The 17,342-nt window shown below is 35.2% G+C and overlaps 1 protein-coding gene across 19 annotated transcripts in view; it reads right to left on the bottom strand.

Annotated features, from left to right (window-relative positions):
- The window catches only part of ATP8B (ATPase phospholipid transporting 8B), a 116,771-nt gene that overhangs the window by 14,234 nt on the left and 85,195 nt on the right, over window positions 1-17,342 (bottom strand). For 15 of the 19 annotated variants that reach the window (XM_046617289.2, XM_046617295.2, XM_046617294.2 and 12 more), the window contains 9 exons: window positions 16,840-17,242; window positions 12,564-12,622; window positions 12,187-12,399; window positions 11,830-12,035; window positions 11,522-11,677; window positions 9,863-10,505; window positions 8,576-8,755; window positions 6,067-6,808; window positions 4,564-4,756 (listed from right to left, as the gene is read on the bottom strand). In XM_046617289.2, coding sequence (XP_046473245.2) covers window positions 4,564-4,756; window positions 6,067-6,808; window positions 8,576-8,755; window positions 9,863-10,505; window positions 11,522-11,677; window positions 11,830-12,035; window positions 12,187-12,399; window positions 12,564-12,622; window positions 16,840-17,242 — 2,795 coding nt within the window. The remainder of the gene's footprint in view (window positions 1-4,563; window positions 4,757-6,066; window positions 6,809-8,575; window positions 8,756-9,862; window positions 10,506-11,521; window positions 11,678-11,829; window positions 12,036-12,186; window positions 12,400-12,563; window positions 12,623-16,839; window positions 17,243-17,342) is intronic. The other 4 variants (XM_046617293.2, XM_069134485.1, XM_069134486.1 and 1 more) reach the window with 3 other exon arrangements.

Genomic DNA, 17,342 nt, shown 5'->3' with positions numbered 1-17,342 from the left:
AAAGTGCGCATGCGTGAAAGATGACCCTAATGTGTAAAATCGATCGTTTCAGTTGTGCACACGCGCCATCGTCGTTTGCCGCACTGTTCGGAAATGTGGTACATTACGCAAGCTCTGCAGGCTTCGAAAATTGAACTTTCCAAGCAGGTGTTGAAAAAAAATGTTTGAATAGTTTTGCCCGGTACAGCATGTAGAGTGCGCTACCACATCAGCGATGTGTAGGCTCTAATAAATAGTCAAAATAGTCGGAGTTTTTGGATTGCGTCGGAATTGAATGCATAATCAAATAGATTTTCTTTCCGGCATTCAACATTGTAGTCTCATGATGTTACACATTTGTTTCAACAATACTTATAGATTATTAGATACAAGAAAACTAACGATCAAGTAATTACGAAATTCCAAATTGATGGGAAAAACGTTAAGAGAATAGAAAAATTTATCATTCCACAGAGTTGAAATAGAAAGAAAATTAAGAATGCATTCCAGGTCAAAAATGTCTGATGATAATCTAGATTCCAAAAATTCACATTCTACTATAACGGGATAAATTGTTTATATCGAGATAAATGAACTTGACAACCACATGAGCAATTACGAAAAAATTCACTACAGTATAACTTTCCATATAGTGGAATATACTCTAATGCAAGTTTATACATCAGTTTTTCAATTATCCATGTGCAAGCTGACATTAAGGTACATGTATATTTTAGTGTAAAGTCTCTAATCAGCGTTATGAACAAAAAAGTGAAATTATTCCATCATGATCAAAATATACCAGAGTTCAGGACCGTTTACAAAATTGCAATTTGAACAGAAAGTTTGTGTAAGGAATACATAATGTAAATTTCATAGCATAGATCTTCGAAGTCCTCTGAAACATTGACGGAAGATCTTGTATTGCCGAGTAAAAAAGAGGAGGCAAGAGAAAAATTGCGATTTTTTTAAATTAATGCCTAACTTACATCAATTAATCTCATAAAAGTCTCCGTAAATGTAGAAAAATGAAGTTATTCCCAAGCGTACCTGATCGCTTTTCCTTATCTTCAGTCAACATGTCGAACTATGTTTATGAGCATATCAAAACATAAATTAAGCATTACCATAATAATATATTCTTACTAGTAATAACGATTAATTTGAAGTAGACAGAAAGAGAAGGAGGGAGTATCAAGTATCAAGCATTCCAATAATTAACTCAACATTTTCATAAAAATGAAATTCATTCTCTCGGACGAAATTTTATCAGCTATGAATACGTTTGTCATGACACGAATAAGATCCAATCTACATTGGAAGAATTCATGGAACCTGCATACGGTTTCTTGTCACGAAGTAAACTACGTATGAACTTACAACCATCACTTAATACCACATTCAACTTCAGAAAAGAAGTCAATTTGGAGATTATTTTTCATTTGATATTCAAAAATGTATATTAAAATATGTATTGCTAAATGCTGATTGAAGTTAATTGATAAAATTTGATAGCTATGGATTGATTTCGTCCGTAGAATGCAAATAGAAAACACCTGATTACTTTTTTCGTATACGTTCATAAGAAAAGAAAAAAATCCCAATTATCGGGCTGTGCTATTGATCGATTAGTTCTAGACTTAGATTCATTGGTTTTCCAATTAACCGAATAATCGTATAAACAATCGGTTGAAATGCCCAATTAATCGATGAGTCGGTATTTTTTAATAATTGTTTTTCCGATTATTCGGTAACTAACCCTTTCAATTAATCTCGTTATTTCGATTAATCGATTAGTTGGAATAACAATTATTCGAAGTTTTAGATTAACCAAATCAACCTATTTTTGACATTATTATTGTGCAAGAAAGAAAAAATACCGTCTCAGATAAAGTAAAATGAGGCCCGAACGAAGGTAAATATCAGAAAATAAATTGTGTCACCAAGATATTTTTAAAGATTCAAATAGATTACAAAAATTCAAATACTAATGACAGATGACTCGTTATAACTTTTTGCTCATTTAGACCGCACCCTCGTGACATGCAGTACTCTATGCGCAGGTGTAATTGACATTGCTATAGAGGAAAAGAGTGACCGCGGCACAGTGAGATCTTTTCTGCACCCCAGATCTAGAAAAGCCCGACCCAGAGAGCGCTGAGAGCAATAAATTATGGAGTATACTGTATATCAATCATCATGGGACCGAACAGCAGACATTATTGATACAACTGAGATACAACACAATAAATTACGCTAAGATTATAACAAAGAGACAAAATGTGAAGAGCATTTAAAGTAAATTTTGCGTTACATTTATTATTACCAACATCAGAAATATCTATATTTGATTATTATTGATAATAATAATTGAAAATAAAAATGATTAAGAAAGTAATTGGTTTGCACTCAATGGTCAAGTTATGAAAGATGGTCGGTGTTAATCGCCCTAGATGAATATTTCAGAAACGAAAGAGATGTAAGACAGATACTTTTACAAAACTTGTTTCATGGGAGAAAGATGATGCTAATTTGGTAATTGTAATAATAATAACTTGTGGATTCTTACGTTTTTAAGATTTTGCCAGTGATGTCTCATTATAGATACGGAACTCACATTTTACCAGCTGCTGATAGTGAAGACAAATACAAATTCGAAAATGCAAAGAAAAAAATGTGGACTTTGTTTTTTTCATACTTTTTCTTTAACTTTAGATTCTACACGTATCTATTATCCATCACCCTCAACGAAAAGTTTTGATGTGGATACTAAAACTGACGAGTTTCAAATGATACGATATTTGTGATGATTTTGATTTGTATCATGAATTATGATAAGAAACCTTTTGGCGAGGGTAAGGGCCAATGAGTCAATGCGGGAGTTACAATAAGAGAAAAAAAATAAATAAATAAAACGAAAAAATGTTCAAAAAATCTTCATTCCCTGAATTGGCTTTGAATTTTTAGTTTTGTATAAAACTTTTTGTTCTATCCCTCTTCATTTCTGAGATATTTGCATGGAGCGATTAAACCCCGACCACCCTACGACTACGATAATATTTACATAAACATTTTCAGTTGGTCCCATGATACTACCTTGCTGAAGGAAGTCTACGTCTGAATTCTAATTTGGAAACACCTCTGTAAGAAGATATAAATCTGATCAGGGCAAAATACGGCGTTCAGAAAACTTGAATGGCAATGACAATAAAGCAACAAGAGAATGTTGCTTCATGGAATAATTTGATCTAGTTCTTGTCGTGGACTCTTATAATTCTTTTTATGTGAAAGTATTGTCCGCTAATCTTATCCTGTAAAATTTTGAATAAGCTGGGTAAAGTATCGAGTTGTCAATATCTGTCAGACAAGGTAGGGAGACTAATTTACAAAACAACTCTTTTGTACAAAAATGATGTTAAGACAGATCAGTTTTGGAGATTAATCTTATCCAAATAATGAACACAGTTCTGTCAATGCGATTGTGTGACTCATTGATCTTTCTTACTTTTTCTTTATGAATTTAGAATTCAGTGTTGGAAACTATGAGTAGTTAACAAATTTGGTAATGCAAGAAGTCAGGCAGTCGACAGGTAATTGAATGATTCTATCAGAGTTGGCGAACCGACTAATTTACAACAATCACGAGAAGTGAGTCTAAAGTACAACTGATGTAATCCTGGCAGACTAATTTAAAAAAAAGCGTTGCACAAATATTAAAACCAGATAGTGAGATTATGTAATATTCACAAGTGAAATGCCTAAGTGTTTGCTGAGAAAATAATGAGAGAGATGAATTTAATGTAATTGCGTTAGTGATACGTTGTATTAGAAACACTTTAAAATACACAGCAGAGATTTTTCAAGCCAGTTTTTAGTCACTTTAATCATTGACTCAAATTGACTTTTTTAATGAATCTTGATCACCGTTGACATGTTTATAAGACGATAATGTTAACTTTGAAGAACTATATTTTACAACTGTCTTCTGGTTTTTAATTTCCTTAACAATTTCTGGATTTACTTTTCACATTTTTTGCCAAGTATAGAAATATTGAGATTCGAAATAAATTTAGTATATGACAAATCTGTTTTTCTGGCAAAACAAATGCTATGTATTCCCTAATCGCTAATTTACAAGAAGTTCCGAGCGCTTATTTAAACGCAAGTATAAACGGGCTTCTACAGCATTACCAATTGTTCGGGATGATTTTTCACTGTGTTTGACAGTTTAGTAGGAAATTAGTATAAAAAATGATGAATTCGGAATTTGGTCTGTGGAGGAATTTGTTCAAAACTCGTATGGTACAAGTTGATTGATGTTCCGTTCAAATTCTACTTGAAGAACTCATATCTGGCACGAGATAGATTTACTTTTCTTTCAGAGTGTATGGAAGTGAAATTCCTAGATTTTGACTTCCTCTTGTTAGATAACAACACAGAGAAAGCATTACATAAACAAAACACAGTGCAACATTCAACGTGAATCGTATGAATCGTTAACAAAAGTGTTAATCGGTATTAGAACTGTAAATAATACGTAAAAAAATCATCAAAATTATGCTCCGTCTCTTTCATTTGCCTGACCTTTCCTTGTCCCACCTGAATGTGACAATGGAGAGTGCTGGTCTGCTTTGCTGGTTTGACGCAGTCTTAATTGCTTCTTGGAATCTTGTTAACTGAGTTTCAACACCATCAAACGTAGTCGCATCTACTATGAATACGTCTGTCAATTCATCCGTTAGCAGCTGACAAGAATAACCAATGTTGATCGCAGTCTCTGTAAAAGTATACATCAGTCACATTAAGGAGGTTCATCGCCCTTGAAATATGTTTGCTCTTAAAATGCAATTGATGTAATTAAAAAAAGAACAATTCAAATTTAATACATCAAAAAATGTCTTCAACCAGGGAGTCGACATTTTGGAGTCGAGAAAATGAATACAATTATTGGCTTGGGGAAAAAAAATTAATCATTGGAAAATAGCAATAAAGTTATCAAAAAAGTCACGACAAGTATATTGATTATCTATGAAATCACTGCAAAAATTTCGACAAATTTCGGGAACTTGTGTCGAAGTTATGAAACTTTATAAATTACAAATTACTGCACATATTCTTATATGCATAGGAGGCACTTCTTCGACTGTGGTACAATATGGTTCGTCTTTTTTGAGAATTTTGTTTTCATCCTGATCGAACATGTAGAACAGGGTACCTCAAAACAAAAAAAAAAAAAAACTTCTTTTTCAATTTCGATCTTCCACTTCATAAAACCATAGTTCATAACATAATATTAAACCTCCAGAAAGAATAACTCTGTGTGATTTTTTTAAGTCGTATTAATACAATATCTGGATGTGTCACTGCTTAAAAAAATCGTACCGCGTTACCCTTTCTGGAGATTTAATATTATGTGATGAACTATGGTTTCATGAAATGCGTAATCGAAAAAAAAAAAATATTTTTCATGAGACACCTTAATGTTGAACATCTGCAAGCTTTTTTTTACTTTTCTATCATGTCAAATTTCTTCAAAGAATGCTCGGTTGTTATATTTAAATAATAAAATGACTAATACTGATAAAAAAATTTGTTATTGATGGACTAATGGGTCGGAATTAGCTGGTTAACAGTGTCATTCAAACATTAAATAACATTAATATTATTTCACAGATACCTAAATGATTGAACTTGCCATCTTTCAGCAATTGATAACTATACATATGACGTCGATTCTGTACTTAATTATTACTGAACTACTTTTTCAGCAAATACAGAATATTACATATTTTCAACTACAGCTATGCAATTGGTCTATCAATGGGAAGAACTATTAATCTGAAATTATTGCTGCTTTGTGAGTATTGGAAACTGTGATAGGCTGCTACCAATAGAGTGCATTGCAAACCCTACTGCCATTGGTTTCAATTTTCTCCACTAGATTACGATATATTTTAATAAAATCAATATTATGCAGTGCACAGTCATTTAGGTTCAATTATGGCAGCGGTTCGTCAAAAACAAATGGTTTTACCACAAAATGCTGTAAAAATTATTTATTAATTTCTTTACTTTGGCTTTCACTACCTTGTTTGTCTCCAGTCAAAACCCATATCTTAATCCCAGCTAATGCTAAGTTTGCAATAGTTTGTGGAACGCCATCTTGTAGCTTATCCTCGATTGCGGTGACGCCTAATAAAGTCATGCCCTTTTCTATCTCTTCATAAATGGCATCTAATTTGTCGTCCCTGTTCTCGAGACTCAAAGCAGCTTCTTGATGTCGTTGCTTCCAGTTATTGAAAAACCTCTCATCCAAGTCTCTTACAGATAAGCACAATGTTCTTAATCCTTCGCCAGCAAACTTGTTCAAATGCTCCTGTGTCTTGGCCTTGATATCTTCGCTACCTTTTTTTAATCTTTCATAAATCACATTGTCTGCGCCTTTGCAATACAGCCTGAGCTGCCCGTCTTTCCTCAAAATAACAGACATTCTTTTTCTCACATTGTTGAAGTCGAGAATACACAACAGCTCGTACACTTCACGATTTCCCATCACTTCAATTGTAATACTATTAGGTGATCGTTCTTTGAAAACAAATCCAAAGTTTCTTGCTGCGGAAACGAGCGCAGCTTCATCAGGCGATTGTGCCTGATACTCTAACTTGCCACTTTTCTCTTCAGGCATTACCGTATGACATAGTGCAAGGAGTCTGAAGAAACTATGCACATCTTGATTATTTCGCCGCACAGCTTCCAACAATGTACCATCGTAAAACTTGAATTCAGGCTCATAGTTTTCGTTGAATGAAAAATCCAATGGCGGTGAAGTCTGCAAGATTGTGAGTCATTGAAATTCAAACAGTTGGTTTTCCATTGATTATTTAAGACACGCAACAAGTTAGAGATACACATAGCCTTTGAAAGAATTTACATGAAAATGAAGAAACCCTTCGATACTTAAATTGTCCATTTTCAAACAAAGAGCATTTTATTAGAGAATTTTTTTTTTTTGTGCAAGGTGAATTCGTAAACATTTGGAGGCGCTGTAACTTCAGGTACATTAAATTCCAAGGCAGTAAGTTTGTGTTTGTTAGCTGCGGTGCTTTGACTGCATTCAAGTTTGGTTTAATGCAGGGTCTTAAGGTTTCCTTTTCAACCCAATACCATTTGAATAATCACTACTTGCACAAGGAAGATCAATAGAGAGGAACCGTGATTGAATGTGAAGAGAAAGAAATCCCTAATTATGCTCATTACGTTTTGTATATTGGCATGTTTTATGACTTTATAACGTCGAGTATCCTGATAAGGCTCATTTGAGAAAATTACTTTCGGTAAACGTACTAATACAGTTTTGAAAATGTACGTGCTGTAATTTTAGAAAGATAAGAATAAGCCTGAAACTTACGTACCTATGTCAGGTGAGGACAATAACAAACAAATAACATACACCACTAAAGCATTTCAACATACGCTCGGACAAGTAAAAGATATCACAAAACCAGGCGAATGATTAATGGACAAATATTACAGTTCTAGGAAAAACGAAGGGAGAAAGAGAAGCACGGTACGAATTATTACATATGAAAATATGTCAGGATTGATGTTGTACTGATTTGTCACAGGACAGATGAAAAATCATATCTTTACGGGAAATTGCTACTGCGTAATCGAAGAAGTATGTAACGGTAATGAAGTAACTATTAGTAAATAAATTTCGATAGATATTTCATTTTTTTTTCAATTCTATCAATGTTAATCATAATATGGATAATATATAACTATATTGCCTCTGAAAAGATATCAGCAAGGCTGGGTAAAAAGCTTTCATAAATGTATTTAAAAGAGAATATGGAAAGTGAAGTTTTGAAGATTCTTGCTAGATCTAGCTAGTTGTAGTTATTGTAAAGACATAACAAGCGCTCGATTACACGCTATTTATTTGCGAAATATTATTCAAAACGCTTTAATATCTCTGTATAGAAACTACAGCTAGACGTGCTAGATTTTGGCGCGCGATTCCGTCGAGATATTTGTAAAATCACTGTTTCATTTGAGCAAAAAGTTTGCTGCATTGATAAATACACTCTCATTACGATAAAATTAAATGAAGGCCTGAAAATTCTAATATAATGAATTTCAAATGGAAAGAATAATTTTGGAATCTTGGTCATGGCATTTTGGAAAAAATGCAAAATCCATTTAAACAGAGACATTTGACAAGTAGCTCCATGCATACATTTGAAATACATTTTTCATTTAAAGTAAAAAATATAAAATGTAGGTTCGAATCTATGTGAAATGAGAAATGCAAAATGGTGTTTTACATTTTAAATACATAATTAAAAAGAAAAAATTTCAAATATTACCCAGCCCTGAGTATTAGTTAGTATTGATAGTTCCATTACCGTGCAGTCTGCATTATTAGACTTTATAGAGTTCGCTGATGCTTCATTAATTGTTACAATCAATAGTGTTGACGTATTAAGTATATTTTATGAACCCTCATATTCCATGACAGTAATTAAATCAGTAGCAATTTTTCGTAAGGGTGTTGCATATACATAGCTACTATATTTGACATAAGCATGCATACTGAAGTAGAAGGTGCAGTTCTAGGTTGACCGTTGATAACGGGTTCCGGGGTTGTGCTTGATATTCTGTCAGCTTGATCCAGAAGTCGTGCGTTAACGCCATTAAGAGGCGAATAAATTGGCCGAACGAGTTCTTGTCCATTGTTCCATTGCATTCTTGGAGTCTGCACAGCTCTATCTGTCTATATGCAGCACACACATGCTAAATAATATGCACAAAATGCAAAGTCGATTGGAGACCTCGGCAGCAAAAATACTTCTAGAAAAACTCTAATTTACTCCATCTCACATATACTAGTAATAATATCAACACAGTAATCGTTTTTTTCTTTGGTTATGGTTATTTGATTGGAACGCTGGTCTTGAATGCTGTTCCAATGATTGTAAGCTATTATTTGATTGGATTTAAAACATTTGAAATTATACTTTGAAGGTAAGCAAGAGCTCTTTTAGTGCCGAGTTCTTCAATGAAACTACCAAGATATGTGCATGTTTATATATTATATGCTGGCTATTCCATGGTGGAAAAATCAGTTGGATCTTAGATATTTGTTTTCAATTATCCAGACGGTAGGTCCCTTCTTAAAGACTAACGACTTGAATTTTTTTTACAAAACGTCCAGGACTCTACTGATTCTCCGTACATGAAATGCCTCGTGTATGTTTAGTGTAGACATGATACTAGCCTTATTGCCATGCAATACCGAACAGTTTCGAATTCTCTGTGATGCAAGTGTGTAAAAGTAGCTTTGACTTGAAAACTTTGCTGACATTCAGCTCGATTTGTACATAGTGCCAATTTGAAAGAATTAAATCATCACCAAAGTGATTCTGAATGAATTGGCATAGTTATTTCATATAATTAAGATTGTGTACAGCTGTTAACAACATTTAGATTGTCTAAATATTGTCTGCAGTTTTGAAATAATCCTATTGCCATCATTAAATTTTTATATTTTTATTTCTTGTACACCGATCAAATTAGGACCTTCACAAAGCATTAAATTCTTCTGCATCAACTTATATCTTCAATAATAGCTTTCTAGCATGAAAACTGTCAAAAAAGGGTATACGTTTTTCTACCAATCAGAATCATACTAGAAAAATTATGTAAAAGTTTAATATTATTTTCGTACCTATGAAACATGTTTGTTTTTATTCTGAACTGTACAACGAGGGAAAATATTCAAAAGCAACGAAAATGCGAACGTAAGCAAAGGGTCTATCAACTAATGGAATGATGCGAAACTGCGACTTATACAAAAGGTGAAAAGAGAAAAATAACTCACTTCACTCAGCTCGATAATTTCTCCGGTTGTCTCGTCCACAATATCCCCATAGCACTTGCCGGCCACTGAACACTTGTTAAAAGTCATTATGTTTTGCGTCAACGTACCCGTTTTGTCTGAAAATATATATTCTATCTGACCAAGCTCTTCATTTAGTGTTGTGGTCCTAGCTTTGGCGTGCGTATTTGTTGGCTCGTAGTACATTTCTTCATCCCAATTAATTAAGAACGATTGAACAAATCTAATCACTTCAACACTAACGTATAAGCTGATGGGTACCACTGTGTTCAAGACTATTGCGTATGAGAAGAAGACCAGCAACGCTATTACTGTTGCACCACCCAAGGGCTCACTGGGCACAAGGGAGTCCCAAGGCAAGTAAACTTGAAAATGGCGTCCAACTAGGCTTTCCCATATTCCACAACCAATCATACAAAACAGACACAGTGATAACAAAAAAAACACTATTCCAATGATCAGAAGATTCAACAGTCTATCTATCGAGGTTCTCTTGAACTTGGTCTTCCCTGAGTTCTGCATGAGTTTTGTATCTTTGCCAGCAAAGATTACAACCCCGTAACACCACTGAGTGTTACGCAATACGCAACCCCTTAGGATCACTTTGTCATTGTCCAGTGAGTATCTAGAAGCAAAAATCTTTGTTTAACAATATTTTCATTATTTCATTGATACGAAAAATAAGTTATATCTTAAGCTAAATAATTTTTGGCTTCTTTTTGTAAGACTTAAAATCGATAAATCACAGGTCTGAATGTTCAACATGTAATAATGTTTCGTTTGAAAATAACATTTCTTTTCGATCCCACTTAAAAACCTGTTGCACATAGCGAAAAAAAAATCCATGCAGGACATTTTTTAAATCTTCTGTTTTTCCATTTAAATAACATAAGGAAGATGTCATTTATTTTTTAAATTGTTAGCACTCAATTGCATTAGATGAGTCGAACTTGGTCCTGCAAGCAATTTATAGAGAGTTACATTCTCTACAAAAGTGTCTATTTAGCAAAACTGGCAACTCAAACGATTTGAAAGTTATAAACCTCAAGAGTTAATATTGTGTTAAAGATTATCTTTAAGCGCCCTTAGACGCTAAACTATTGGCTTAGGTAAAAAATTTCAAACGATACTTTTGTGGAGAATTTAATTTTCTATAAAATGCTTTTTTAGGGTCAAGATCGTATCGAATGCAGATGATGTAACGATTGTTTTAAAAAATGGAATTTCTCCCTATTCGAAATGCTGATCAATCCATGTAATGGTCTGTCTCAACTTTGATCATTCGAAAATTTGGCCTGCACCAATGTGTTTGTCCCTAATATGATTTCATCCTGCATGGTGTCCTTTAAGCGGTGTGTCTTGACAAATAAAGAATAATAATAAAAGAAAAAATAGTCATGTGTGATTTAGCAGCGTTTGTTTTTCAATTCATTCACTTGATTCCTTCCAAAGAGAATATTCTATCGAAGTTTATCAGAACTCTAGGACTAAATTAGCTTAACATGTATTTTGATTACAATTAGATTGTCACAAATGTCAGAAACGGTTTGCATCTTTGATATGATCTGCGATGGATTCAAGTATGGCAATTTTTTAGTTTTGAAAGTAGACATCTCGGTTAAAAAAATCCAATCACCATACCTTTTTCCTCGCCACAGAAGGGTGCCCTCAAACTTATTCAGCAGATTGTTCGGAGTTTCGCATACAATCTCACCATCAAACTGGCCAATTAAGTCGTTGTTGTCCATCATTTCAGCAGTTTCTATTAAGCACTGCCGGCACTTCAGGTTTGTTTCTCTAGGCAAACGATATCGGAAGTAATAAAACAGTGTTTCAACGAAAAACGTTAACCGAAATACATTTTACTACTTATAATCATCAAACTGTGTGCAAACGCTTGACCGGCCAATAACTTAGTTACTCAAAAGTTGAACATTTACGCAACTAACCCATCTAATTCTGCAGTCTCTATGTAACACAGGCCGTTTGGTTCACTGGTCGATAGCAGTAGGACATCTGCAGCAACAAATTGATCGTTTTCCATCCTAATTACGTCCCCGACCTGGACCTGGGCCCATTTCTCTTCTCGTAAGCTTCTGTCCCTCAAAGCTTGTGACCGCCTGTTATTGACTTGTGAATCACTAGTATGACGTTGCTGCGAGAGAATAAACCGTAACGATTCATTAAGCGTTCAGGATACATTACAGATGATATTATTTTGAGAAGGCAGGAAACCTTTCGTGCGAACTAGATCCTATTCCATATTTAACACTTTTTTCTTATACAATGTATAAATTAATACTCACAAAGTCATCGTAGGCATCCTTCACAGCGGTGAGCATAAGCACTCCAATCAATGGTATGGCTGTGGTGATAGGGGTAAGTGAAGATATAGCAGGAATCACTTGAAGCACCAGCAAGCACAGGAAGTAAAAATTAGCTAGTCGCTGGAACTGCTCTAATAGATTCAGCGGGAGAAATGTCAGAACCGAATACTTGGACGTCTTAATGTAGTTGTTCTGTCGAAAATAAAGTTGCGATTATTTTTCTGAAGATCAAGCTCGATGGATCGAAATTTCGGGTACATTGATTTTAGAGTTAAATTTTAGTTCTCCAATACTCCGACACTACGATCGAAATTTTCAGGAAATGAATATTTGTAGGGAATTCGGTAAATTCTTACCGCGTAGTGGAATTGTGAGTTGTACTCCCGATTGTTCGCGCGAATTCGCCTCTCCGTCTCTGAAACATTGAGAAACGCAACTTAGATACCGGTAAGCACATTATACAGTTGGAAAATCACAGTACATCTCAAACCTGTCGTTTTCATTTCAATTCCAATTAGATCAAGATCAATCCTTTTATCGTGCATTTAATTGTCAGCATGTACATTGTACTTAGTATAGGGATAAAAAATGTAAATAAGATATGAAATTCGTCAGTTTTTATTGCATAAGCATCTATTCTATAAATTTGTTTACTTTTTCACAGATGCTTTAAAAATTGTGGAATATACGACAATTTCTATTTTATTCAATTATGAAGTCTCAACAGTAACCTCTAGAATTTTCATACGATTGAAAGATGTGAACAAGAAAATTGCAATTCAATTCTGCCATTGTCTGCTCAATTTATTGAACTATACGCTGAATGAAATTCGATTTTATTGAGAAATTCTCTGTTATTCGTGGTCAGTCACCCACGAGAATTTATTACGTCGGGTCTAACGGTAAGTTTGGAATCTCTCAAAGCCTGGACAGTAAACTTTAAACAGTGCCTGAAGTTAGTTTCTATTGTATCGTATAAACAATTTGTTATTCAATTATCGTATTCCGATATTTTGTTGCAACTACCTCTCAAACACTTATATAATATAATTCTTACGCTTTAGGTTTGAAGTTTTGAAATTTGAGTGAAATGCAGAGTTGTTCAAAGAACTTTATCATCTCAAATTCTCGTGAGCCTAAGTCATCAGTTCAAAACGATACAAATCAATAAATCCTACAGCTCGTTCCAGTCTAGAAATATGGCAGCAAAAATCGAATTTTTGGCTGGCAAGGCTGTTTCGGAAAATAGTTTCATTTCTTTACACAAGCTACGATGGCGGTGTATTAGCTCATTTCCTGATACTTTAATCAAAATCAGATACGTCAAGGTCCAATTTTGACCCACACTGATCGTCCTGAATCCTTAATCAAAGGATGCGTCATATTTTTCAACACAAAGTTTCACGGAATGAGGTATTTTCACATTTCGTTGCTGTTGCATTTCAATCGGCAAGAGTGCTTTCGCCGTATTGAATGCATAAAAAACATTCCTGAAAATATCTTTGCATTGATTGTCTCATCGTATTCGTTTTAAACTTGTCATGTTGAAATTATATTAAAGACTCTTTAAAGTTACAACTCATACAGCGCACGCAAAACCTGCGACTTTTATTTCTATTAAATATCATCTTACTTGCCCTATACACATTGCCTACATTATAATATCCTGCATTTTTGAATTGAGGCTTTTTTAACCGAGACTCGGGATGATTGTTAAATTTGTTTTCGGCAGAAATAATATACATTTTTCAAGCAAGATCTTTAGTAAAAGGAGTGTCTTATACATTAACCACCGAAGAAAACGTCGGATGAAGAAAAAATTCTAAAGTCGCATAGGAAGCACGTTTTAGCCCTCAAAAATAAAAAATAAGAAAAAAGAAGACAAGTTGATTACAGTGAAACCTCAGTTATACGTTTCGCATTTTAACGTTTTTCTCATTTATACGTTAAATTTTTTTGATCCTGAAAATTTTTGTCTATAAGCCATGTGAAAATTTTTTATTTCAACGTTTCTCGTTTATACGTTTTTTTGCACTTAAACACTACGTATTCACCCTTCGAGAACAGGCCTATTTTTTCGGTCATAGAGAATACTCTGGGTCAAAATGACCTAGTCCCATTTTTAGTCACTCATAGATAAAATTTTTTTTAAACTAGGAAAAGAAAAATGTTTGAAGAATTATTAATTTATAAGGTAAAGGTATGGGTCAGAATGACCCCGTGTGTCCTCAAAGGGTTAACTTAGCGCGCGCTACGGTGCAATGCTCTAATAAATAATATTTGTCCATTTCGCTAGCGATCGTTGAATCGACAAGATGATACCCACTGTAAATCAGAACATTTTCACCTTCCAATCGTGAAGGTTTGAACTATTTAGGTGTTTCACTTTAACGTTATTCCCACTTATACGTCAATATTGCCAAATCGCTTTGAAAATCGTATAACTCAAGTTTCGGTGCATTTAATATTTCGGTTTATTACAGCACCCACGAGATAATAAATAGTGAACATACGCGCGGGAATAAATATTGGCTGTGAAGGAATATATACAAAAAAATTGAAAGTATTAGCTGTAACTTATATGTAATTTCAGAGCATTGTCGTTCAGTCAGTATCAGTATACATAGTAAAGGATTGAATAAATAACATGGGCAAAGGAAAGCTTTCGTGGCACTGACTTAGAGGCACTTCTTATAACAAAGACAGTGTCATGAAATATGCAGGAAGGACACTCAAGGGCCACGTAGCGTTGTTAGATTCGTGGAAATGGATATCGTAAAATTATATTGCTCCGCTATAATACACCAAAGCACGGAGCGTATCATTATAATTAATATCTACATAATTATAATTACAGGCTATGTGACATTTAATTTAAGTAATACCATGAAAGTTCTTTAGCTGTACATCAGGGTGCTTCGCATTCAAAAAATGTTCGATTTTCCGACGGGTGCGTGCAAAAAATGCTTGCTTCTGGTCTAAAAAGAAGCATAAAAAAAAATGAGCATTGTAGCGCTAGTTCTAGGGTGCGTGAAACGATTTTTCTACAAAAGTGAAAAATCGATGCGAGCACACCTTTAACACGTATCGTCTCTTCTATGTATTACAAAAAAATGCATCATGGCCCAAGATTATCGAAAGCGCATACAGAATGTGCCATAATACATTTTTTTGTAAAATATAAAATAGATAATACTATAAAAATACAAATGTAAATATTTTTTGCGACCCTTGTGTATAGGAAATTCTCTGTAATGCGCTTTCGATAATCTTGGGCCATGATGCATTTTTTTGTAATACATAAAAGAGATAAGACGCGTTAAAGGGGTGCAAAGATCGAGTTTTCGCTTTTCTAGAAAAATCGTTTTCGCACATCCTAAAACTAGTGCTACAACGCTCAGTTTTTTAGAGACTTCTCGTTAGACGAAAAGCAAGCACTTATTCCATGCACCCGTAGAAAAATTGAAAATTTTTCAATTGTCAAACACCCTACTGTACATGGTTCCGAATTTTTGTCTTACTGTTCGATTTTATCGCTTGTAACGCTCTTTCATTCACCATCAACTTCATCCAATCCACAATCATTCAATGAAGCTTATCTGTATGGAATGAAGGTACGGCGTGGTTTCTTGCATACATATATAGGATCTTACATGTTCTTGATTACGACCCAGCAGAAATTCTTGAGGCGTTTGGTTTATTCTGGTCAAAGATTGGCAATATTTGAAGGAATTGCGCATCTTTCGCAAAACAGACAGTGCAAAAAAGAAAGACTAATCACACAGATGTCGTATGAGGAAAAACGCCGGTGTCAATCGAAATTCCGAATGTTTAAAACAACGAACGATACATTAGCCTTCAGGTGACATGTGCTCAAGCGTTTATCGAATACGTGGAAGTTGGCAACGTTCGGAGTTTAGACCATTCAGAATCTTAAGCCTATTTTGTGCATTGACCGTTCGGTGTATTGGTCTGTCTGAACTTTGACAATTCCCAACCTTGGCCTGCACTAGGTATTGATAACTAAAGAGCGTCGTCGTCATGTTTACTGTACAAAGTATACCGGATGTGGTAAAACGGAAGTTGCACATATAGAGCGCGAATCATACGGTGTGTGTTTTCCGACAACCGGTTATCGACTGTTCCTGATTATTAAGGTGGTGCCCTGGTCGATTTCGACGATGACGTATATATGTCTTTAAATACCAAAGTTCACGTATCTCAAAGACGAAAAAGGACTCGACCACCCCATTCTACATACATGCAAACGGCATTTACTGTTGCGATTTTGTAGAATTCCTGCCATTTCTTTATTTCTACGTCGAATGAAATTGTACGTACACTGAGAGAAATTTTTCGTTCCGGTTACCGCTCAGTCCTTAACTATTTTCAATTTTTACCACGATAGAAAACTATAGTTCTGGGTGTAAAATAATAATTGGTTAATTCCAACGATATTGAAACAGTTTTTTTTACCGACATCTGTTCAACCGAATTTTTCTAATCACTGTAACCTGAAATTTTTCTCAGTGCAATGTCCATAACGGGGCGGTGAAGGCTTCGATATTTACGAGACGTAAGCGTCAACGTCGAAATCGACCAGGGCACCCCCTCAACGGCTGACTGACTCACCGCTGGAAAAAAATGCGGAACTTCGGCCGATGCACTCGGTGGCAGGCGGCGTATTCGGAGGCACCGTGGAAGACGTTGGCGTTTGGCGATACCTGGCCGTTCCTCTCCACACGGCGAGCTTCCCGAGAACAGTAAGGAGAGACTCTCTTAAGGATGTGTGCTTCGTGCCTCCCAGACTGCTCGAGCTATCTCTCTTTGAACATTCACCGGCTGGTTCGACCTCGTCGGACGACGAGGGGAGATTCACTATAATGTGGGGCGTCGGCGTCTGCTGTTTACCCTTCGTTCGTCGCCGTTTCCTCTTCTTCCTCCGTTCGCAGCCCCGTTCATCGTCAGGATCCGGCGTCCCGACGTCGTTGCCCGTTTTCGCGTCACCGCAGTCACCGACACTGACATCCCTCACCTTCGGCGAGGGAAGCAAGAACGACACAAAGAATAATGCGATTCGTGGAACGATGTGATAACTGGCCTCGTCGGCTGTCCGAGACGCCCGACGTTGTCTA

Source organism: Neodiprion pinetum, chromosome 3 (assembly GCF_021155775.2).
Source record: "Neodiprion pinetum isolate iyNeoPine1 chromosome 3, iyNeoPine1.2, whole genome shotgun sequence".
Lineage (NCBI taxonomy): Eukaryota > Metazoa > Arthropoda > Insecta > Hymenoptera > Diprionidae > Neodiprion > Neodiprion pinetum.
Note: the sequence above shows the minus strand (reverse complement) of the source record. Positions and strands in the feature narration are given on the sequence as shown.